Source organism: Neopsephotus bourkii, unplaced genomic scaffold (assembly GCF_033783945.1).
Source record: "Neopsephotus bourkii isolate Nb327-2 ecotype Australia unplaced genomic scaffold, CSIRO-AGI_Nbou_v1 NB_259, whole genome shotgun sequence".
In the NCBI taxonomy this organism is placed as follows: Eukaryota; Metazoa; Chordata; class Aves; order Psittaciformes; family Psittacidae; genus Neopsephotus; species Neopsephotus bourkii.
The window spans coordinates 1,776,822-1,802,500 of NW_026900768.1; the positions used below are offsets into that span (position 1 = coordinate 1,776,822).

The 25,679-nt window shown below is 37.5% G+C and overlaps 1 protein-coding gene across 3 annotated transcripts; it reads right to left on the minus strand.

Moving 5' to 3' along the window:
* Positions 1 to 1,595: 1,595 nt before the first annotated feature.
* TMEM33 (transmembrane protein 33) lies at positions 1,596 to 10,751 on the minus strand. Of its 3 annotated transcripts, none has more exons than XM_061346176.1 (8): positions 10,655 to 10,751; positions 10,454 to 10,518; positions 9,250 to 9,344; positions 8,658 to 8,845; positions 7,659 to 7,726; positions 6,751 to 6,884; positions 4,830 to 4,913; positions 1,596 to 3,393 (listed from the first exon to the last, which is right to left on the minus strand). In XM_061346176.1, exons 2-8 carry the CDS (start codon positions 10,508 to 10,510, stop codon positions 3,264 to 3,266), a joined length of 756 nt encoding a protein of 251 aa, XP_061202160.1. In that variant the 5' UTR covers positions 10,511 to 10,518; positions 10,655 to 10,751; the 3' UTR covers positions 1,596 to 3,263. The 3 variants fall into 3 exon arrangements, with proteins under 3 accessions (XP_061202160.1, XP_061202158.1, XP_061202159.1); XM_061346174.1 differs by having other exon boundaries at positions 10,629 to 10,715; XM_061346175.1 differs by lacking the exon at positions 10,655 to 10,751 and having other exon boundaries at positions 10,454 to 10,562.
* Between the last annotated feature and the right edge of the window lie 14,928 nt (positions 10,752 to 25,679).

Below are 25,679 nucleotides of genomic sequence, written 5' to 3' on the forward strand. Positions count from 1 at the left end.
AAGACAATAAAGGAAAGGATGGATGCATTAGCGAATTGCTTTGTGTGTAAGAAATCCCAACTGGCATTAGCTGCTCCAACAAACCCAGTGGGTCCTGATACTTTATTTATCTGCAGGGGAGAACAGACATGTCTTACGCTGAAGCATCACTCCTATAGCAAGCTTGTGCACAGCAAGGGGTAGGTCTACCCACAAGATCTCTGCAAAAGCACTTTAACCTATGAAAACTTAGACAAAAAACAATGACCAGCATGATTTATACCAGTGGAAACAGTTGCCACATTGGGTAGGTAATCTTTTAGTACGACAAAAACTCTTCCGCTTCACATTTGGGGTTGGGAGGCATTTTCTGGTCAGTTGCCAAGTATCTCTACTACCACAGACTTCTGTTACAGCATTTGCATCACAGCTAGGTGTTGACAGCACAGCAGCATGAATATACATACAGTTCTTTTCCCCCCAAAAAAACTCAATTTATCAGGACTCAAACAGAATTTCAGGTGTTTGTTAGTACAGAAACAGTCAAACTGTGGTAAGGAAGCAGGCGCAAGGACAGAATGTTTTTGCCAGCACTTACAAAACTTGGTGTTATCACTTAGGCAGCCTAAAGGCTGCAGTAAAAATCAAAGTTGATGAAGAGTACAGGTCAGTTGCCCTATTTATTTTGCTTGGAAGTTACTCTTATCCCTTTGTTTCATGTTTTCTTGGCACACGAGAGAGTTAAGTTTTACAAGGCCACAAGTAAAATCCAGGCCTTATTTGTCAAGCAACTCCATGCAAAGCCAAAAATACACTAGTAGCCAAATCAAATGCCACTTTCTCCACCTGACCCATTTTTAAGACTTAATAGAAAGAGTTAACAAGAAATCCAGTATCCACATGCAAGTTTTACTTCATGGCACTGTCTTCCAACTCTCTACTTACTGAAATCTCATTCACATATTCCTTTTAATCCTCCTTGTGAATTCATAGAGTTGGATCTCAGACTTAGCATCCTTCAGTTACAGTTGCAATCCATCAGATCCAATTTAGACTCCTCTCAATAACAGTACACAATTAGAGAAACGGTTGACTGCACCCTTAACAGCAGTGTTAGACCACAAAAATTTGCTCAGAAATAACATGATTTGCTTTCATTACATAAGTATTTATTTGCCTTCCACTCCCAGTAGAGGGGACCAATTTAGATGATCAAATTAATTTTTAAATCACAGTGGTGCAAAAAGCTGAACAGTCTGACATCACCACTCAAAAAGAAAAGCTACCGTGTAACACAAAGAGGGTCTAGAAAGTGCTGAAGAACTGAAAGAGTATTAAGTAGGTCTAGATTTCTGTTCTGACTAGACACCATTGTTGCTGTGCTTATTCTCAGGTTAAATTTTGAAGTAAAGGGTCATAAATTTTTGCACTTTAGAAGGCAAAATTCCCTATAAAATAATTTTTAAATGCACAAGACATTGTGTCCCAATACAGAAGCAGCAGTGGGAATATAAGAACATGCACACATACACACAGGACAGCATTCTGCTCAACTTCCAGGTTCAAGCATCAGTTTATTCTGTTAGAGAGAAAATAAGCTTGAAGAGCTTGACAAATTACATTTAACACTCCTTTTATTGCAGTAGAAATTTTAGTTTTTATAAAATCCTCAAATTACAGGATATACATATAGTGAATCTCATTGCAAGTCTTTAGCAGCCGTAGAGCATTACTGCATGCAGTTGCTTTTGCAGTGTGCAAGTGTTTTACAAATAGCTAATCATGTTCAGAGAGCAAGACAAGTAGTCAAAGAATATCACATTCGATTACCAATTGGTTTGTCAGTACCAAGAGGTTGAGCAAAAACCAAAGAAGTCTATAAATACATGGCTCTGATCTAACAAACTAATACAACCGGAAAGTCTGAATAATAACCACATCAAAAACAAGGTAATTCAATAGTTACAGAAAAATACTTTGCTTCAAGACTGTTTTCAAAACTGTTTTACATAAAACTTCTCTGAAGAAGGAAGAGTGGTTAAGTACAGTGCTCTAGGAGTTTACAAAAGGCCAATGAAACCCATTTAATTTTATGCAATTAGAATACTAACATTAATTACACAAGAGTCGGCAAATGCTTTGCCCTGAATTTATGGAAACAAGTTGTGGTCAGACAGATTTTTTTTATTCCCACCCCCCCACTACCTACCTTTCAGCTGCTGGATGAATGCATAATCAGCTATCAAGTTAATATTCACGTCTGTAGTCATGACACTGGCTTCAGATCAGTCATCGGATGGATTTATGCCAAGAAATCCTACACTCATTTGTTTCAGAAGCTGCCTAAACAGGTGCAATCCTTTATGCAAATTTCCCATCACAATGAGAGTCTCAGAAACTGAGCTAGCTACAGATTAATTTTCTAAAAAGCTGACATGCTTGAATTACTGCAGTCTCACATTTCTGTAGACACAAGGACAAATCTGCAATGATTCTTCAAAAGTTACTTCGTTTACATTGATTAGCAAATGTAAGAGATGGCTAAAAGTTTAAGCATTGCATCTTTGTCTGAAAAGCCTACAGGTCAGCAATTTGGCTTGGTAAAACATTTTGTTATGACAAGAAAACTGCAGAGTTTTCTGTGGTCAGTCCTGAGACTTCTTCCAACAACATGATGTAAGACCATGTCACAAGGTAGAAACTTGGAAAAGTTCTTTTAAGTAGTATTAATAAAAATAACTCCTCCTTCAGAAAAGGTGTTAACTATGTCAGCTTCATAGATTTTAATCCCTTTTGTTAAATTCAAAGTGGGTCATAATTTTACACTGAGTATAGTAATTTAGATGAAATGGTTCTACAGATAAATTTAGGAAGCGGAAAAATACTGTCCAAAATGTACTGCATAGTTATGTATACAAACTGCTATCCACTGGAGACATCCTATAGCAGCTATAGTTCCAACTAACATAAACCTACTGAGTACAGACCTTAAAGATTTAAACAGCCTCAAACAACTGTCGATTCTTAAAAAACTAATTCTGTATGACTGGGCATGTTTTAGATAGGATGCAGCTACTTTTTTCACCAATTAGCAACACAGCACAGTAATTTTAAGTTTCCATGACTTGCTTTTGATATGCTAAATTTCATATTATCTCCAGAAAAGCATATATATATTCTTATACAGCTTGGAGTGAGATCAGTGTAAAACCAGGAATTTTTAATCATCAGCAGAAGTGCTAGCTGCTCATAATGTTCACAAGACACAAGTGCCTGAAATTTGGCTATGCAACAGTTGGTGCCAATCTGCTTATAAAGGAAATGCTGCTGAGGCATAGTCTTCTTACAAAAACAGGGCACGAGGGCTTCATTATTAAGTGTTCAACAACAATCCTCAGCTCAGTGAAGAGAGTCCTGAAAAATCAGATTTAAGGAGTTTTAAAATCCTACAAAATTTATCAGAAGTATTCACTTCTTTTCTCAACCCCAACACACACTCTAGTTAGCAAGTTCTTCAGATCAACTCAAGTGTTACTTTATCTTGCAAGAGCTTCAGAATTAGTGTCCCTTAAACATTAACATTTAATTAACTTTAGTTCATTGGCTTCCAGCTGATTACAGATACGAAGAAACAGAAAAGCTCCACCTTCAAGGAAAAAAACCCCAGCCAACCAACAAAAAAAAAAAAAATCCAACAAAAAAACACGCAAAGCACATCACCCCCCTCACATTATTTAAAAAAAAAAAAAAAAAAAAAAGGGTAATGCTTTATCAAAAAGAGTGTAAGGAGTTGGGAGGCGAGTGTGTGTTTGCGCTGCTTGTTGCCAGAATGCAAGAACTCTGCACTCTAAAAGCATTAGAAGACAGACATGAGATATACAACCCACACCACCAGTTCCCCTTAAAACTACACAAATGCCAGCAGAATTTTAGGTAAACTAGCTCTATTGAAAGCTAGTTCTATTATTGTACAACTTTAATTATTTTTAAATACCGAAGTAATAAAGCACCTTTATAGAATTTTTTGTTGTTGTTAAAAAGAATACATGAACCAAGATGGAACAAATTGTTTCTTACAAAACAGTAGGGAATAGGAGGTGATGAAGTTTATGATTCTCAGACCCGTCTTTGCATACCATGGCAGCAGAAAACACTTTACTGGTTACTGTAGCAAACCATTTTCTAATACAGTAGATCAGACCGGAAAGTATGTTCACAAAATTTTATGCTATGCAACACTTGTAATAAGAAAGATTCCAAGAAAGCACTACCTTGAGTAAATCCTTATAGAAATATACATGGTTTCAGAGTTCAAAGCAATAGTATTGGCCTGACCAACTTTCAAACAAAATCAGTAAGGCTCTATGTCAATCACAGTTAACCTGAATCATGAATTACCTTACAATTAAGGTTACTAATGAATTATGTTCATTATCTAAGGGCGGTAAGGAACCTGTTTAAGATCATCCACAATTTGGTGGGTTTTTTTCCTGTCAATGTAACACAAGTTCTTAAGCTCCTTTCAATGTATAGACTCACCCTTAGATAGGCCTGCCATCTAAAAATAAGGATATCTTTCTGGCAAATGGCTGCAGAACAACTGAAAGATTTTATTCTCCAAAGAATAGTTTTAATTACACAAGCATGTTCTGTAAGCTCCCATTCAAGGATGGGAGAAACATTCAGTTACACAAAATAAATGTAACCTTGAACCAGCATCCAGGTGTATTCCACTGTGATTATAGGGACTTAGTATTATGAATTATGCATTCATTTTAGTATTAAAAATTTCTGAATGCCTAAACCCTATGCAGTTAAACATGAACTTCCAAAATCAATTTAGTACTTACCGACAGTATGGATTCCGCCGAGAAGAATAGCGTAATGTAAGAAATCTGTAGTAAATGAATGGCTGGAGCAGACTCCCTTGCCCACTGAAAAACAATACAGGAGTAGAGCTTAATACTGACCAAAAAAAAAAAAGAAAAAAAAAAAAAAGAAAACCAAACCAAAACCAAACCAAAATGCAACAACAAACAAAACAGGGCTTTAGCTAGATTGAGTCACACTGGTTCAGGTTACACGTAACTGACAAGGAAAAACACATAACCATACACTTACAAAGAAACTTACACTATAGAATAAAACTGCTTAATGAAGCAGTTAAAAAAGTGCTGTTCTTGTGTGGATTTTACATTTAAGAACTTTTTTGTATGTTTCATTTCTGCCAGTGGGCAAAGGATTACAGAAGTGGGGTGAATGCCTGTTCACTATTAAGAAAAGCTTGCTGGTCAAGGACAGAAACTGGTGGACATAAATAGTCCAGTTACAGCAACTTTTGTCAGCTCTATTCATAGCGCTTTGAATATCTGAACCATATTTGTTGTTCTTTTGCAGAACATCTCAGAACAGGCAGGAGACTATTACAGATGTACTGAGACATTAATGGCAAGCTGATACTGACTACTTCAGCTACACTGAAATTAGGTTTTGGTATTTCAAAAGCTGCTGTTTCATGTGACAGTGCTGTAAAATAGTAGCATACAAATCATACACAGCAAAGCACAGAAGTACCATGAGTTTAATTTTAATGACTGAAGTTTCTTTACATAATACAGTATGAAAAGCTCTGAAGTTGAACATGACTGTTCAAGTTACTACAGCTCCTTCAAGTATGAGCAGTATCTCTACCTGGGGCGGGGGGGGGGGAGGGGGGGGGGAAGTAATAGAAGTCAGCTACACAAGGGGGGAAAGAGGAAATACTGCACCTGTAGAGTATCTACAGGCAATTTACTATGTTAAACCACTTTAAAGAACAAATTCTCACAATAGCTGCATTTAACCATTTTATGATCTTCACATTCAGTATATGATCTTCTATAAGCTTCAGTATCTACTAGATGACATATCAAGTAGCAATACTTCACATACTAAATTCTCCAGAGAGGGAGAGAGGGAATAAAAAATGTGCTCCTAAAGAGAAGCTTAAAGCACTTGAAAGTTTCAGATACTGTATACAAAGTGTATCTGTCAGCTAAGTGGCCTTAAATGAAATGGAGTACTTCTAGGCTGAAACACTGAAGTGCTCAGCAGACTTATCAAAAGATAAAGACAAATTACGCATTCTATCAACTTCCAAGAAGTGTACTCCCCTTCCAAATATTAAAAGGCAGATCGTTATGCCTATATGACTTTAGAAGGATTCAAACATGCATATGCTCAAGATCCCCAAAATGAATTCAACAGGCTGCAGAGCAGGTAAAACCAAATGGAATCAAAAATAGAAACAAGGGTCACTGGTCAGAAGTAACACAGGGAAAGACATAACCTACTCTTGCTTGCACACGTTTAGCAGAATTAAATACCATGCCACTTAAATTTCTAGAATCTGATAGTCAAAATTAAGACTTCACTTTTATTGAAGCTTCCATTCCTTTTATTGAATATTCCATTACACTGACCAAAATTAAACTTGCCAAACAATGCAGAAGAACACAAGTTACAGGCCTGAAAAACTTTGATTTGACCCAACAGTGTCACCTAGGCTATGAAAGGGAATGTTTTTTTTTTGGTGCCAAGTTATATCAGAGTGAACACTTTGATTTCATGACGCACCAACTTGAAAAGTCTAGGAAGCAAACAAATTAAATTCAAGCTTCGGTCAGCCAGAACCATACAAATGGAGATCTGTGACCCACAGAAAACTCTATTTCAAAAAGTAATCATGTGTAGAAAGTTTCTAATCCTGAAAATACTTACGGTAATTCTTACCTGAACAGCATAAAAACCGTAGCTGGCATCAGGAAGATTTCATTGCAAGCAATGAATTTCAGAATATTCTGTTGATTAGCATTCAGTTTCTCCAAAATATTTCTCAGAAAGGGCAAGCTGTTTGAACTTCGTGCCTTTAAAGAAAAAAAAAAATTAATGCCAGAAAACACACAAGTTACATCTATCTACTCTAGCACAAAGAAATCAAAATACTAACAATTATAATTTACAACTCATTTCAGCAGTTTAAGACTAGATCCTTTAAAGGTATTGAGATTAGTATCCCAAAGAAAACTACCATAAACTTGGAACCCCATAATTATATAGAGTTCAATTAAAAACATGACGTATTGCAATTCCCTCACTCACCCATTTTTAGATTTAACTGCATAGAGAAGGCCACCAGCCTTGCTCTGCCCACCAGGAGGAAGTACCCATGGTAGCAAGATAGCCTAGTTAGGAACACAAGAAGCTGGGAGTTACATTAACTGCATAAAGCAATTCTTTCAGCAGCAGGGACAACTGGCAAGTACTTTGCCTGCTATCCTCACCCTGCAGTTTGTTATTTTGCTACCAAAATAGAATATTAAATTTCACAGGCTATGTTTTAGCTTGAAAAGACACGTCTTAAGTTTCAACTTAACTGTTAAACTGCTTCTGCTTCCTACAAAGAACAGCATTTGAAAAAAATAATTAGTGTCAACATATCACTAAGTCATAACAGAAGCAGGGGGAAGGAAGGGCAACAGAAAAGATTTCTCAGATTCTCTGTGCTGAGATTCCATACTACAGTTTCACTCTAACTCCCCTAGTGTAGCTAAAGGAAACAATAGCTGCAACTCAAAACCACTTATGAACCCCAAGAATATCAGCAGTATGAATTGTATCATACATCATATCATACTTACATCAAGAACCTTCTTCGTATATGTAGCAGCATGAAGCAAAGAGAACAGCAGAACTGGAAAAATACTCACTGAAGCAAGAGATAAGGAAAATTATAGACTGCAGAAGTACTTAATTTCTCTTTCACGTTATGCCAACACATAAGCCGTAGCTTGATGTCCCTTCACAACAGGTTGGCTGGAATGACCTATACTGTGTTAAAACATGCATGTGTCTAATACCTATTATTTATAACTCTTCCCTTTTGCTTCTTATACCTCTTAGCTACACTTTATTAACTTCAAAATGCGTGTGTATGCAAAAGTACAACATACACAAGTGCATTTCTACTGAAATGCATTCTTTCTGCATGAAAGACACAAAAGAGGTTATTACTTAAAAATCTAACAAACACAAGTTGTCATAATATTATTAAGAAATGCATTTTTTACCAAAGAAAATGTAGTTGATAGACATACAGATTTTAGAAAGCAAGAACACAGACATTCCTCTGCCAGAGACATTAAAAGTAGGACATTTTTAAGAGTGGCACAAAGAAAAATCCGTTCTTGCATATGACCTTTGACAACCCACAGAATCCTTTTTTGCAGACTGTTTAATAACTTATCTGAAAAAATTACTGCTGAATAATTCCTCTCTACATAATGTATGTCCTACTTACACTGAGGAATCATATATAAACCCTGTACTGCTAATAAAAGATAAAGTTTCCAACTTCTCAAAGTATCACTTGAGGCTTGTCATAAAATCCACCAAACTGAAGTCTCAGGAAAAAAAAAATTAAATAAATCTAAGTAGCCAGAGACTGCATTGCACTAGTTAGAGGTGATTAACCTGAATATGGATCAATTAACATAAGCCTCTCCCATTTTACATAGAGTATGTTCTATGAATAGCAAACACATTCTAATTCAAACTAGTTTTTCAAATCATGGCACAAGTAATGAAGAGAATCAAGTTTAAGATGTTTAAAGACATTACCACGATGACACAAAGGATACTTGTAACAGGGTAGGAATTCACAAAGATAAGAGAGTACAATAGGTAGTGGCAGCTGTCCTCCAGCAAAGCCTGGGCCAGAAAAGCCCTGCTAAGCTGAAAATGGGGTAGCCTTTGGTGTAGTCGGAGGGCACTAGTGAGAGCATTTGCCAGCAAGGCACGCTGATAAAAGCTTGCTGCTTCATGCAACCTGCAAATCATCAGAGGAGATGTTACCACATAAACCAAACCCCAGCTCAGAAGTCTTCTACTCTTGAGAATTGCATCACAACTGCATAATACCTGAAGCATTTCTATTATTGTATATAAGCACTGTTACCAAAATACAACTCAAAACCTGATAACACTGACTTACTGTAAGTGCCACAGGTAAAACAATTCAATACATTACTTCATTGTTACATTCACTACTTTACAGCTGATCAACACATTTTCCAAACGCATCTAAAAGTGGTTTAAACCAATATAAATTCTGACAAAAAGTATCCAAGTAAGCTGAACAACAGAAATTTACCCTTAAAAGTAACTCTATGAAAAGGAGGTGCAGTTACTTCACAAATTATTAATGCAATTTTATAACATTACAGTACATACCCTAGAAGAGGCAGGACAAATAAAGCAGAGCAGTAAACTGTGAACAAGCGGGAAATCCACATTGCTGTATCCAACTTGTTAGCCATCAGAAATTGCTACATTAAAAGAAAAAAAAACCCCACAGAAGTTGATATCCTAATTATTTGCATACACTGAGCATTCTTCCCTTCTACAATAAACTGAAAGTCTGTCCCTGACTTTGAACAGATGTAAATCATAGCTTGAAGTGTTCTCTGATACTTGACTCATATGATGTTGCTAACATGAACAACAACAGGTAGTCTTCCTCAGAACCACAGAGCTCCTTTATACACTACAAGCAAATATAGTGGTAAGATCTTTTGTGGAAATAGTTCTACACAAACCACCCTTACTAGACTGCCAGCTTCAAAAATGCTATCATGCAAAGTCTTTAGACCTCACCAACTTTTGCAACTATTGATTCAAGGTTCCTTTTAAAATACACTGCACACACCTACAACTAAATCCCCACAAATCTTACTGAAACAAAAAATGAAGGGGTCAGGCACAGTTGGCATAACTATGTCATAAGGAATACAGCATCATTTTGGCCTACATATTCTTGGCCTCCAAAAAGCAGAAAGCTTTTAACAGTAACCCAGCATCTCTCCTGTTGTTGAGCTCTCCTTAACGACAGCCCTCTCCACTCCTGATACAGTCTCCATACCAAAAAAGCTATGATGAAACACAGCATGCTTTTGGCTATTCGGTGCCCAAGCGTCAAAACATCAGCTTCCCTTCACCATAAAGAGCTCAAGGGGCTTTTTCCGAATTTGAACCTGCTTTTGAAGACTGCTCTTGTCCTCTGCATTCCTAGGGCAGGACCAGAAATTGAAAATTAAAATGACCATAAATTACCCTAAGTAACCTGCAAGCGCCTTCATATCATTATCTCCTGTCTTGCTTGCACAATACAGCTACACGGAATTAGTTTTGATAGAGACGTTTTCAAAAACGGCGGCCCAGCAGCATCACTTTCTCCACAAGTGAAAGAGCTGTCCCACTGCTCGTCCAGGGCATACTGCGATCGGCGCAGGACCCTCCCGGCACCACAAGGGGTGCCCGCGCTGCTGGAGAAACGCCGTGGCCGGCCCAGAGCCCTCATGCCCCCCGCAAGAGTGGGGCCGGCGTCGCGGCCTGCTCCATCCCCTCCCCCCCAAAACCCTTGCCGGGGGCTCCTTACCACAGCTCCGCCACCGGCCTCGCCCGGCATGCGTCCATTCTGCGTGGAGTCCTCCATGGCTACACCTGCGTGGACAGAAACGCCTCAGCTAGCGCTAGAGCTGGGACTGCAGCTGAGACGACCACAGGAGCCACCCCCACCCCTCAAACTGCCGACCCGGCCTCCCGCAACCCACCACCAGCGCCACCAACGCACGCTCACCGGATACCACAAGGCGTCACTTCCAGCAAGCCGCGGGGCCTGCTGGGCAATGTAGGCCCGGCGGCGAGACGTTGGCGACAGCGCCTGCCGACGTCCCGCGGCCTGGATGGGAGGTGGTTCGGGAGCGGTGCCGTGAGGGGCCGGGAGTGCAGCGAGGCCGCTGAAGAGGAGGCGCGACCTGGCCCCTCCTGCGGCGCTGCGCCTTGCGATCGCTGCTTCTGGGCTCGCCTCGGCACTGGGGCCTCTATGGTGTGAAAAAAGAAAACAAGCTCTGTGTACCCAGACATGCATACTGCAAGTCGTACTACGTTAGCATGTAGCAGCTTTGACATAAGTTTCTGAAATCGTTGGGGAATAATCATTAAAACTAAAGCCAGGGAGCTTTAATCAAGTACATCAGCAACATGTCCGATGGCTGAGTTGGATAGCATGGAGCAGAAGCTTTCTGCTCACTCTGCAACATGTAGCATAGGCTATTTACAAAGTTTGGAAAAGGGTTAATTCATATAATAATTCAATTATAGAATTATATAATAGTTTGGGTTGGAAGGGAACTTAAAGCTCATCTAGTTCCAACCCCTGCCATGGGCAAGGCCACCTCACGCTAGACCATGTTGCCCAAGGATCTGTCCAACCTGGCCTTGAAGACTGTCAGGAATGAGGCATCCACAACTCCTGCAGGCAACCTGTTCCAGTACCTCACCACCCTCACAGTAAAGACCTTCTTCCCAGTATCTAATTTAAATCTACCTTCATCTAGTTTAAAGCCCTTTTGGTGTACAGCCTTTTCTGATCCTTAATACTGATTTTTTTTTTTGTTTGTTTCTTTTAATGACCTCTGCGAGATAGCTACGTGAGCATGTTTTCATTCTGAGCTGGAAGTCTGTAAATCTAGTATGACTTGGCTGAAGTGGCATCGAAGTAAAAGAAAACAGACTGTGGGCCTCAAGACTGAGACCTTAGACTTTTAGCTCCTGTAGCCTCGTGTGGTTTGTATGCCGGGGTTTCTCTCCAGGATGTGCAGCAGGTTCCCTCTTCTGGCAGCAAGGGTTCCAGGATAGCAAGCCATCTGCTCCAGTTCCTAATAATTCCCAGATAACTTCAACTACTCAGTAGCAGCAAAAAAAAAAAAAAAAAAAAAAAAAAAAAAAAAAAAAAAAAAACAGTTGTGTGACCAAAGATGTTGGAATCAACATCCACAATCACCCTCATTTCTGGCTTATGGTGATTAAACGTGAAGATTGGTGGAAAGAGAGTCGGGAAGACATCGGGAGAGTGAATGTGTAATGAAGTATGTTAAAGGAGAGGGAGCAAAAGAAGAGTCAGCTGAAAGGGATTGTAATAGTGTAACAATTACACGTAAACTAAGCCTTTCAGCGAGTTAACACTTTTGAAATTGAAGATGCAGAAACTGCTTTTCCAATTCTTTTCCCAGCCACTCATCTCTCACTAAAGTGGCTGTGAACTAGGTGTAAGAGCTACCTGCTGGTTTGGGACCATTTTTTCTACAGGTTGAGGAGACTCAAGTAAAAAGCTCTACAGAATTGGGACTCTCTCTACGTCTGCTGCGTGTTATCAAATGTGCAATAAAAAAAACTGACAAAATATTTACGCTAAACAGAAATTAAGGCTTTGCATATAGATACGTATCTAGGTATATATAGATGGTTTACTTTGTAAATTAAGTTTAATCATTACCAGATTATTTTGTTATAAAAATAAAATATTAATATGTCCACAAGATTTATCTAGATGCAACTGAAATGTGTAAATGCACATTAAAGACCAGATGTTTGAGATTGTCACAAGTGAAAAAAAATGATCAATCTTCAAGATTATGTATTTTTTAAACAGACCTAAGTTGGCAAATCCATGTCTTTATCAGGAATATTCATTCATTTCTTAACATTTGTAATTAAGGAAGGACTGAATACATGCACATGCAATGCATTGATTTCTAGAGTCTGGCTTGCTATCTGTCAGTCATAATACTTCAGTTTGTATTTCCTTTTAGCAAAATTGTCTTTCACATATTTCCCTTAATTTCATTTAAATTGAATGCTAAACCACTGTTTATCCCCAAAAAGTTCATGGTTTAAAAGGTGCATTAGAAAAGTTAATACAGAACATCATACTTGGCCCTTTGCATCCATAAAGTCCCCTTTGGTTTATAACAATTTTTCCTTTCCAGACTTTTCCCTTCACCTTTTTTCTGCATCTGTTGTCAGTTCTTGTTCAATACAGTCTCTTCTGTTGAGCAATTCAGACCACGCTACTGTTCACTTTAACTTTAGAGAAGATGTTAAATTATATCTTAAGGAATCAAGTGTCAGCTATTAGCTTCTCCCTTTCCCAATTCTCCTCTGCTATAATACTGCTGATTGAGCAGAGAGAAGGAGCAGAAATTGATTCTCGTGTTATTAATGATTTGGTTTCCAACAGTTGTAAGGGGATTCTTCTGGACCATCAAGGCACCAGTTTGCTTTCATAGATGACTGATAGTTCAGATGTTTAGAAGAATATTGGTGTAATTGCTGAGGACTTATGTACCTCATTAGCAATGTAGTCCCATTTCTCCTTTTTGGCAGTCCAACAAGATCAGCACAAACATATCTGAAATTGTAACTAACTCTCTCTACGTTCGGCCCCCCCCCCCGGAAATTTAATAAGCCTATCAGAGAATTATTGGCAGTAACAATATTGGGATCACTTTTCTCTTAATTTAAAAAGTGATGAATGCAAAGGGATATATTTTGACCTTTTGGGCCCAAATGTACACACCTACTTCCACTAGTACTAGCACAACCCGCTTTGAAGCTTTAGGAGGAAAAAAAAAACCAAAACAACCCAAACATAAAACACTTTAGTATGTCTGTAAAAAAAAAAAAAACAACACATATTTTAGAAATATATGAAACAAAATAGGCAATGCTTTCAATTTTTTAGCTCTGTCTGAGATTCTCCAGACACAGTGCAAGTTTGCTAATGCTCACAACATCACTATTAGATGTACAAAGAAGGTTTTGGGTAAAAAAGGTTAGTAATTTGATTGTAGGCACACAAGCAGTAGTGTAGCTGGGCTCGAAGTGGAATCCACAACTCCAGAGTCCCCATTGCTGCTTTCCTTCTTATTCACTATGTGTTTTCAGATGAAATCATATGCAAAACTTCATATGTAATTTGAAGCCAGTTTTACTATCTGAAGAAGAAGGAGGCTTTTATGGTGTTTCAGACTAATTACTGAGAACATCATTACAGACACTATGGAAATATTTTATAAACAACAATTATTATTAAACAAATCTTGACAGCCAAAATAAATATTTTCTAGAACCAGTATTTTGCATTATAGGTTGTTTTAAATTTGAACTTTTTTTTGTCTTTTTACTAGCATCACCATGAGAAGCATGAAATCTTTTGTAGTGTCTGGTGGCCTCACTTCTCAATCATTTTAACAGAAGCTGATATAATATTGTTTAGGTGGTGTTCACCACCTTGCAGCATGGAGCACTTGAGGTTTAGATAATGATTTATCTATTTTGTCTTTCTTGATTTGAAAGAAGATACTGTTGCTAACATCTTTATACAGTTTTCATCTATTTCGAATAAAAGAGAGAACATTCCTCCAAGGTCGATAGTATTGCAGTTCCTCAGAGCCAAACTGGCTCCATTATTTGTATCAGTAGAGTATAACGCAAAGCTAAAATAAGTTTTTATGTAAAGTTGTAATGAACAATTTGGTTCTTGTTTGTGGTTATCTCAAGCTGGCTGTCCAAATCTCAAGAAACAATAAAGGGCATCGGGTCAATGCCCATTGCATTTTTCAGAAAAAGAAACAGAAGTCTTCTGTCTCTACCAGATTTTTGTGTGTATGTGTGATTTTTGCTCAATGGTGTGTAGCAATATCAAACATGGTCTTCTTTCTTTGCCCTCACAGCTGGAGTTTCCATTTACCCTTCCTGGAAGGATTACCCCTTTTAATCACTGAGTGCCTGCCAAACCAGTGAAAAAAAAGAAACTACAGCCTTTTAGAAAATGTGCAAAATAGGAAGATATTCCTTCCAGTTGCTTTTTGTGTCAGCATTTTTGTAACTTTCAGCATTTTGGTATATCTCTGTGTTATTAAGACACAGAAGCCACAAGTGTAAGCTTAAGATGATAAAAAGAACTATGATAAATTTATACATATCTTTTTAAAGATTGGTGGTATGGCACAAGGCTTGGCATGTGTTTGGATCAGAGAGCAGCCTTACCAATGTATTTTATTTGCAATGTCCAAGACACTGAGGACATTAAAAATTTTGGAAACTGAAGAATGGAAAGAAATATGGACAAGTGTTCTTTTAATGAAAGAAATATGCACAAGTGTTCTTTTAACAAATGCAAGAAAGGTTAGGAAGATTTTAGAATTCTGCAGCAAGAGATCATATCAACAAATGGAGGAACATGGTGAATTATAGATGTGAACATTCGACTACCTGTACTGCCTTATTAGAAATATTGCAGCAAGAAAGATTGATAAGCATCCTCTTGCAAGCATGAAGAAGTATCTGACAGTGTATGGATCAATACTGAACACTCTACTAAGCTTGTTGGTAAAAGACTCATTTTCTCTTATAATCGCAGGCTACAGTGAGGTTATAAAAAGAGGACAAGGAGCAAAATCCCAAAGCTGTGAGCTTTCCCAAGGAGAAGTTCAGTGTGCGATGCAGAGAATGTTAGCTGTATGTATGTATAGAAGTGTGCATACATTCTTTCTGAAACATTGCCTGTTACACGTGAACTGAGCAAAAACCACAGTTTGGCAAGGGTAACACTTGACATGGTACTGCACTAATAACTGGAGACTAATAATTTCTGGTCCAGTCTTTTTCAGCAGAATTATTCATGAACAGGATTACATTTCTGCCACTCATTCAGCATAACAGCTCTTTGCAGATAAATAATTAGGATTGCAGGCTGAATGAAAATGAGCCACCAAGAAATTTTCTGCTTTTATTGGAAGGTGACACAGGCCAAAGGCTTCCTCTGATGTAAGAGTACCAGGCACAATGTGGGGAATTCTACCTCGTTCACATACAAAACTTTCCTCAGAACTACAACAAAGTGTGCGAGGCACGTATTTTGTTCTATGCACCTCTGAAGCTGCCTCTAGTTTCAGTCACAAGCATCTTTAGATGTTTGTTCATGTCTGTCAGTATCATCTGCACTCTTAAGATCATTACAAAAGTACCTAAACAGTAAGTATTTTACAGGTATATATAGAAATCCTTATTAAAATCTGAGGAGGCTTCAGAGAGAAGCTTTGATTTTGGGCAGTTTTTACACAAACCAGTAGGTCTTCCTAACCATGGTAGGTTCCAGTGGTATCATTTATTACATTACATGTATTATTCTTGATCTTTTACCACATACCTCAGGTGCTGAATTTTCAAAAGGGCTTTGTAATACAGATAAACTCTGAAATCAGCAACTTTCTGTATTCTTTGTGTATTCCCGGACAGAAGTTCAGTCACAGAAAACTGAATGGATGATTACATGATAGGGATATGTGGAAATATTTTTAACTTTTAATACTAAGTTTTTTAAATACAGTGGACTGACATGTCTTCTGTAGACATTTTATTGTTTGGTTTTTTTTTTTGGAGGTGTATTTACTTGGTGTTTATTCATTCACAGCATATCCAAATCCAAAAATAGGAGGGAAATGTTCCAAGGGTTCCAGTTAGGTAATTAATCCCTCTATTTCTTATTTTATTCTGAATAATTTAATTAGATTAATCTAGGTTTGTAATCATTGTCCAAAAAAAAGTATATGCATATTTTATCCAACTGGGTTTTGTGGCCACTGATAATCAATAAAAGCTTAGAACTTAGAAAATATACAGAATACATGAAAAGACAATCAGGTTAATTAGATTTGCCCTTCCTAACAGTCATAGGTAAAGTCCATCCATTTAAATCTGATCTAATAATGTGCTGAAGTGGCGTGAAATTCAATGAAATCAAGCTGTCCATATCCTAGAAAATGTTCTTACTGAGATATAAAAATCCTCAAGGATACCAGTTAGTCAGATAGTCTACTGATAAGTCAAGGATAAGTTTCTCACTCAAGTCATAATGCTTCTGATTTATATATTGACCACAATGACTGGTAATGGAAGTGTATCCTTTGAGGCTCATAAATTCTTACTGAATTCAGTCTTCCATGTTATGACTTTTGCAGAAAAGAGCTATCTTACATTTCTTCTTTGGCAGTCTTTGTTTGCTTATATATAGCCACTAGTAATTATTAGGAAGGTAAAATACAGGGGAGTTAGGGTTCAAGGGAAATATCTGACATTATAGAAAGGAAATTATAAGGAATCTAGAGTTGTTCACAAGTAAAATGAAGAGTTAAATGAGAGCAAGATTATTGACATGAATGACAGTTTCTGAAGTATAATGGTAAATGGTGTATCAGCCAATGGCATGAGAAGAGAAGCACAGGGAATTCAGGGCATATTTGTAGAAAACTGTCTTCACTTCTTCACTGAGGTTTGATGTGACTTTTGGTGAGTTGTACCATTTATTCTGGATGATAGGAATTTTTATGAGTTACACTACTTTTGAAAAGTAAGCAAATGTCCTTGATTTAATTTTCCTAATCAAAAGATAAAGCAGAGATTAAAAAAAGAAATAATCTTTGTTGTAAATTAAATTACTTTACAGTTTGTCCAAGACCACTTTGTTTTAATCATCATGGATGGCAGTAGGGAGAAGAGCTTTATTAAAAACCTTCAGATATTAAAAAGTCTGACAAACTTTCATGTGATTCCTTCAGAATCATTTGTCTGCATAAAAAAAAAACAATGCGCAGGTGTAAAATTTAAAGTAGCTCTGACAGAAGCCAGAAAAAAGTTCTGGCAGTTCATCTAATACAACAAAATTCAGTGACTTTGTGGGTGATTGATATCCTAGGAAAGACGCTTACAGAAAAGGGAACACAGACAGTGCTCAGTATAGTTCCTCTAATAGCACACTAGGGAGGCAGCAGCTATGAGAAGATGTCCTCAGCAGGTATAGTTGGGTTGAGTGAGGTAGGAAAGATATGATGATGTTTGGCCACTAAGAGTCATTCATGTTAGGGATTTTAAGCAGCATTCTAGCGTTAAGACTGGCACGGTGGAAAACTAAAATAGGAAAAATTAAAAGGGAAGGGTGTAATTTGCACACTAATTTCAGCACAAGTAGAAACAAAAAAAAACAAACAAAAAAAACCCAAACAAAACAGAAAAGTTGAGATATTAAAATAGATGAACGTCAATTGGGAGAAAATTGAAGTGTAAGAACAATGGTGTAGCAGGTAGTGGGCTTAGAGGCAGGAATGTGTTTGAGAAATGGAAGATGGACAGTAAGAAATGAGAGAATAATTTCCACGCAGCAATGCATTGTTTAGAGGTTGCGAAATCAGCATCCTTGGAGGTTTTCAAGTCTCAGCTATGCTCATGCTTCAAGGGAGAGGCTGGACCACCTGGCCCCTGAGAACCCTTCCAATCATTATCTGTATGATTCTGTGAAAAGTGAGTGTCTTAAGCAGCAAAAATGAAGAAACTGGAACAACTAGTGATAGGTGTGACATCCACCATTTTCAGGATAACAAATACATGATGGAATAGAAGGCATGGTTGTTTTGGCGTACTGAAAGATAAGGCTTTTAAGGATTCATAGAAATTAAAGTGATGAGTAACAGTGAAGTTAATAACAGAATAAATGTTCTCAGGAATTTCATCATTATGAAAAATGTTGATTTCTAAGATACAGATGAGAGAATTCAGGTTATTTGTAACCATACAGTGCAGCTATTTTGAAGTGTTATAGCTCATTTCCTCATCAATACTGCATCAACAAGCTGAGCTGCCACATCAGTCTTGGGTTTGGAAATAATAAAAATACTGTATGATAACCATTTCTTGAAAATAACCCTGGACCGAGCAATTGCAAGTTGATATGGTCTAAAAAAAAAAAAATTAAAGAGTAAACAGAAGATCTTTGTCTAAGCTTTTTATATTTTCCAAAAATGTCCATCAATAAATTAAGTAAATGGTTAATGAGGTTATCTGCACAGATGAATTTAAGTGAAGGTGAAACAAGAAAATAAAAATTATATATGCTATAGCAGGATGTCTCTAATTCCATCCCTAGTCTCTTAAAAATGCCAGGAGGAAAATAATCTCAATTTTAGGAAGTTTAGGCTGCTGGAGGAGAAGACAGAGAGGTTGCTACTGTTGCCACCACTGCCACACAGATCTGAATTGATACATGCTGGAGAAATAAACATAATAAATGATATTTCTTAATGTAACATTCAATTCAAAATAATATAATTAATTTGTAAATCAGGTAAAAGTCAGTATCCCATTATGAAAGGTATCAAACTGAGTTGGTTTTCCATAAAAAGGAAATGTAGTTGATTTTAGCTATCTCATCAGTTAAAACGAATGGCATAGTGCTACATGGCACTGCTATTGGAAATGGAGAAGAAGGGTGATAGTGGTAAGTAAGAAACTGGCTCTGGCAAAGATGGCAGATTGAAAGGGAAAGACTGATGGGTACTTACTAATGTAGTTCCTTAAAGATAAATTGCAAGACTGTTCTTGTTCATTGTGCTCATGACTGCATTATGGCATAGGTATTAGTATGGAGATAGGGTTATCTGCAGTGTTGCAAAGATCAGAGGCATATTCAAGAAAAATAGATTGCTTTATCATGCAGGATAAATCTGGATGGCTTTAAGGGCTTGAGAAATAGAAACAAGATCAAATTCAGTAGTACTAAATGGAAAATCAGAACCATTTGGTCTCAATAAAACTGCTAATGCAAAGAAGCAACATCTAGCATTAACCTAGGTGGAGCTGGAGTTACCAGACTGCCAAAGCATGAATAGGAGAGCTGTAAGAATGATAGGTAATGTGTGGGATTGTCCTGGGTTCAGCAGTAGCAGTCATTTTTCTCTTTCTTGGTAGCTGGTGCAATGCTGTGTTTTGACTTTCGGGCTGGGAACAGAGCTGATAAAAATGATGTTTTGGTTTGGCCAAGGACTTTGTGAGCCTCATGCTCTGCCAGAGAGGAGGGGAGGCCAGGAGGAAGCAGAGACAGGACACCTGGCCCAAACTAGCCAAAGAGGTATTCCATACCACAGCACATCATGCCCAGGAGGTAACTGGGAGTTACCCGGAAGGGCTAGAGTGGACTGCAGGGTTGGAGGAGATATTGTTTGGTGCTTGGTCGGGCTGGGGGGCAAGTTATCGGTCGCCTGGTGATGGGGTGTTGTATTCTCTTCCCTTGTTATTTCCCAAGCTGTCTGGTTGGGGTTAAACCACAACAGGGATAAACGCAATCCTCTGGGCAATAAGAAGAAATAGGGAAATATTATTGTGGTTGTATGTGGCACAAATGAAACCTCATCTAGAACACACTATACAGTTCTGGCAACGCAAGTTCAAGAATAAGGAACTGAGGCAGGAGTATGGAGAGTTGTACTCTTCAGCGGAATAGCTGATTCTGAGAGAAGATAAAAGATGTTCTGTATTTGTTAGGTAACAACAGGACAGGTGTGCAATTAGTTAAGTTGAAGTTGATAAATGCTATTCATGTACTTAGAGTAGAAAAAAAGAAGCAGGCTCCCAACCAGGCAATCCGAATCTGCAACAGCCTTTCACTGAGAACAGTGAAATTAAAATATCTAAATATTCTTAAAATGAAGTTTAGTAAGTTTATGCAGCTTGACACCACTGATGGTTCCTCATGGGATGTTAAAGAGAAACTCCCTTTGAATCATCCTTAAAGAGTTTCAGTTAAGTTTATCCATTTGTTGGGAGGCATGAAACAGCATCAGACATGATTGTTTTGGTTTAAAGGACACTGTGAGCATATCCATAAAATGAAGAAGTTTTCAGTGGTTAGTGTTTACTGCATCCCTTGAATCTGTGGCTATTTTAATTTTTATCTGAAAAAAAATGCTGATAGTGCTGATACACTGAAATTCCAAATAATTAGAACTTTTTAGAGAAAAAAATGTTTCTCCATCATGAGTTTTTATTCAAATAGATGGAAAATAAATTTTTGTGTGCTTTTTTTTTTTTTTTAAATAATCTGAAAGCAAAAGTGTGCTCTGCAATTTCTGAGGGAAAACCATTTTGTGAGACATCTGGAAAAAAGCCTCTCTGAGGTTCTGCGACTAAAATGAGATGCCACAGTCAAATGGGTAAAATTTCCCTAAAACCTTGCTCCCACTTTGGAGCTGGAAACGAAAGCCTCTTGGAAGTGTTTACAATGCAAATCATCAGGCAGAAGAAAAGTCTGTCAGTGCTGTCTCCAAGCACAAGGTAAAATCTTGGCAGTTATCTGAATTTCCAAACACCAGTCTCTCCAACTTCATTGAATCTTTTCAAAGGTAATGTCCCAGTCTTTGTCCTCCTTTTTGGACCTATTTTGGGCACCACCAAAGCCAAGCAAGCCAGAACTTTGTTCAGCAACTGTGATCCCAAGATCAGCCTTTCTGCAGTACCATGGGGAGTATAGCTAAGGTAGAAGCCTGAAATTTGAAGAGAGCAGGTCATGGAGCTTGGCCTCTTGAAATCTGCAAAAAGGTGTGGTCAGGGCACCAATTATTCACCCAGTTAACATGGTACAAACTTCCTGGAGTTGCCTATGGCCAAGATAAGGATGCTGTCAGAACTGTATAGCAACATGATAAACAGTAACAGGTCTGACTGCCCAATTAACTACAGTTCCATGTAAAACCTGCTTCCTCAAGAATATTTTCTAGTGCACCTGCTTTTATGAAGACCTGGGCTTAAAAGAAATAAATAAAAATAATTTTCCAGAACAAATATGAATATTGATAACATTTGCTAGTGACTTTACTGTCCTATAGTGGCAGTGTACACTTCTAACTGTTCAATGTGAGCAGACTATTTTACAACACTTTTAAACCAGAGGTGCCTCAGGCATAAATTGTAAAATTTAATTCTTTTCACCTGTGAGAATCATCTTATGCAATAAAATAAAACTTGTGTCAATCAAACATGTATTTGTCTTGGCTTTGCATAGTGCTTATCAGAGGATTTGTCACTTAGCAATAAAATTGGAAAACAATAATTCAAAAGTGAAATGCAGATGAGTTAAAAAATATTATAAATAAGAACATATAGATCTGTCTTATGATTCAATTAGAACTTCTGATTCATATTAGATTTATGACTAAATCATCAAATTAATGCATTTCTGTTCCTTAAGTATTTTTGCCCTCAATTCAAACACATTTTAAAACAGGCATTCAATACATGGGAAAAAAATAGCATAAAAGAACAGCTTTTTGTCCTCTTTACTTGGTCAAATACATGCCCATCATGAGGACACAAATATATTTTATATCCTTTTAATGGGATGTTATGCTGTGTACCAGTGCATGGCCCAGAGAACAGATGAAATGCTGCAGAACAGATAAAAATGAAAATGGAGGACCAAATAGTAGCTAAAGGGAAAGGCATGGTTAGTGATCAAATATATTATGCTATGCCAAAAGAATGAGCTGTGGTTTCTCATCTTTGAAGATATCTTGCTCTACAAGAGATAGCAAGGTCAGAAGACAGATCTGTTTTCATTATGTCCCTGTCAGTGCTGAAAAACCTCATGATTGATTCTGTTGTGATAAGGACATCATATCAGATGCTGTTCAAGTCTTCCTCCCGCTAAACCTCAGTGAATAAACAAACTAGGGAGCATAACCTCAATAACAGATCAAATCACTATTAAACTTATTTCTGAAACTCATCTTGGAATTCTGGAGATAGTAAGACCTCTTACATAGTAAACAGGTGAAGAAGCTCAGGCAAATTTCCTGTTCCTGCAGTTTTCTTGGGGCTAGATTTAATGAAGATTTAGAGCATTAAAATCTGATAATTTGTATTCCATGTGTACTGGAATAGTAACTTCCTACCATGCCTTTCAAGTAAGTTTGTTCATGTTAACCCGTATTTCTAATTGCTCAGGACCTGGATTGTGTCTACTCATTGTTCTTGAAAACTAAACAGGACACTACATCTGTATTTTTTTCAGTAAACACTTACAAGCATGCTCAACTGGGTTGATATGACCCCACTCATGTCAGCCAGGGCCTCAGACTGCAAAAGCCCAGGAAGAAAAGGGGGAAAAAAGACTTCTTTTAATCTGAGGAAGTGCAGCATTCAGCAGTCTCAAAAGCCCCATTTGAGGCCTTTCAAGGTGATGATAACAAAAGCAGTAAAGTACAGAACAATGATGATCACAAAACAGTAGTGGTAAGTTCTGTTCATAATTTCTTGTATAATTATCTCATATAATTTCGTTAGAGAACCTCGCACTATGATTCTTCTTGTTTAAAATATAAACTGATCTAACACTGCAAAAAGGTCACTGGAAATGAATAGTGAATAATATTTGACAAGAAGGGTAGTTAGGAGAAGTATTTAATATATTGAAGGAGTTTTTCAGTGGTGTTGGCATCCGAGTATTTCTGGCATTTGCAAATGTAGAATTGCATGATATCTTGAAGGAATGGTATGTCTCAAAGAATAGCGAAGTTTACTAGGAACCAGAAATAGTGCGGGGGGATTTCTTCTTAAACTCTTAAGAGAACTGTCATGCTATTTATCTATTATTTTGAAAATGGAACACTCATGCCATCTAATCACGACTTCCTTGGATTCTGAAAGACCAATAAAAGGGGCACATTGATACCCAGTGAATAGAAATACAGTGTTGCATTTTGGATTTTATCTGTTCTGTGCATTCTTTATATTCAACCCATAATATTCGAACATTGTTTTCATGAACCTAGCTTGTTCTGTCACTAGTCATCTCATTTTATTCTGCTCTGGAGATCAGTGTGAATAGTTTTTCTTTCCTATGTGAGTACTGATTATCAGGCCATCTCATTTGAGAAATACTTTAAACAATGTCTACTGTATTTATTAGTTATACACAAATAGAGAAAGTGCTTCAATTTCTACCAGCTGCTAAAAGCTTTTTCAGCAATGCTATCAGCTGAGATCAGCTTGCATAAAGGCATTAACATCTGGTATCAAAATAGAGCTTTATTTTATGAAGAATAAACCTCCTAAGGCTAATACCAAACCGTCAAGTGACTTGGGATTGATCTTTGGTTAGATCTTGCCTCCAGAGACTGACTGTGAAATCTTGTTTTAAAATCATAAGTGAAAATCAGTTTAGTGGTTTCATACTTGTCCCTTGTAGATATTTGTCTAGGTAACAAAATCACCACACAGTTCAGTGTGTTTAACAGTCTAAAAGTAAAAGCAACTACAAAAGACAAATATTTTTCTAGATGAAATAGAGTTTGAGTTACATTCTAAACTACAGCAAGAGCCCATGGATGAGGAAGCTCAATTTCTCTCCTTTTGTGCTACTGATGTCATTAGATGAGCATATATGACAGCACCCCTGTGCCTTAGTATCATAGATGTTAATGAGGCTGCTGAAACACATCCTAACAAAATGCCGTGACAGTCTTAATTCAAAGACCTATCTGCAAAGATCCTTTTTCTGCCTATTTAGGGAAGTCACAGACTCCTGGCAGACTCTGCAGTCCATCCCACATACTCATCCAGCAGTACCTAAGTAAGGTTATGTTGAAGATATTATGTGCACCTTGAATCAGGATAGAAAATACAAATATGAATTATACAGATTCATGTGATAATTTTACACTATCATTTCTCATTGCATCAGAAATTGAGGGAGGCATTTAAACTGTTTAATAACACAGATTCAGAAAATTAATTTAAGCAGCTGTGGTAGTTGATCCACACTCCTCCTTTGTTTCTTGTTTTTGCTGTAGGTTGCTCCATTAACTTTCTTCAAAGTGAATCTGTAAAGGAGCCAGAAAGCAGTGTGGACACAAGTTGTTTGGTCATCTGGACTTAGTCATACTGCTTAATCCATTTTGATTTAGCAGTATAGACCACCTAGCCTGTGAGTTATCTATGAGACTAATACACAGGCACCTTCTGACTGATCTTGGGCAAACATGGCTCTTGCCCATTACTGAAACTAAGAAGCTGTGGCAATAATACAAACCCTGTATTCTGGCCCCTTTTCTCCATGGCCATGTCATGCACACGGCTCAGAGTGGCTTTATCAAGGGGATATTTTAACTGGGGAAATCAGCTCTACCAACTCTACACAGCTCCTGTTGGTTTTGAAAGAGCATAAGAGGAATTTATTTTCCATCATAAGAGGAATATTTCCCATCATAAGAGGAATTTCCTGTGTAAGATCCAAATTGCTCTATATCCTAACAATTACTGTACTAATTAAAGCTTTTTCTGCTGCAAGATTTTTTATTTTTATTTTTTTTACAAAGGCTATAACCAAATGAAATCTTATTCATGCTCTAAACTCTGAATCCATCAGAATGGAATTAGTTTCTCCTGGATGTTTGACTGCATGGTAGGAAATTCTCTGGTCCAAGGCTTTTACCTAATAACCTTTCAAAAGGGACTCAAAATGAGACAATCAGGATAAGAAGAAATTACTCCTTTCTGGTGTTTATAAAAGACTGTATGAGAAAATGACTGTCAACATAAGTAAATTAAATGGGCCAGGGACTTCTCTGGGTGTATGTATAAAATATACAACCCCTGCCTGTATACTCTGCCAGGGCTATTTATTGGTAACAGTGACAGGTACATACTTTCCCCCCAAATTATGTCCATCCTTGGAAATGGGCCAAAACCCTGCCAACAAGCACTACAAAAATTGAATAGGTATGGGCAAATACAGGCCACTTAGATAGAAAAATTATTCAAAATGTTACTCAAAACCAAATAAAATCACAGGCAATTACAGTCTTTAATCCTTACCATTAGTCTGGCTATCGCCGCACACAAAGACCAGCCATATCCTGCCATCAAGCTGTCCACAAGCTCTTTTTACCAGAGAAAAACAGACATATGATCAGATATATTTTCCTAAAATGCCG

Coding starts and splice junctions, on each gene's coding strand:
- TMEM33 (XM_061346176.1), bottom strand. CDS start 10,510: ATGGAGGACTCCACGCAGAATGGACGCATGCCGGGCGAGGCCGGTGGC. Junction 9,345..10,453: donor AGGCCGGTGGCGGAGCTGTG/GTAAGGAGCCCC, acceptor CTTTTAATGTAG/CAATTTCTGATGGCTAACAA. Junction 4,914..6,750: donor ACGGTTTTTATGCTGTTCAG/GTAAGAATTACC, acceptor ATTGTTTTTCAG/TGGGCAAGGGAGTCTGCTCC.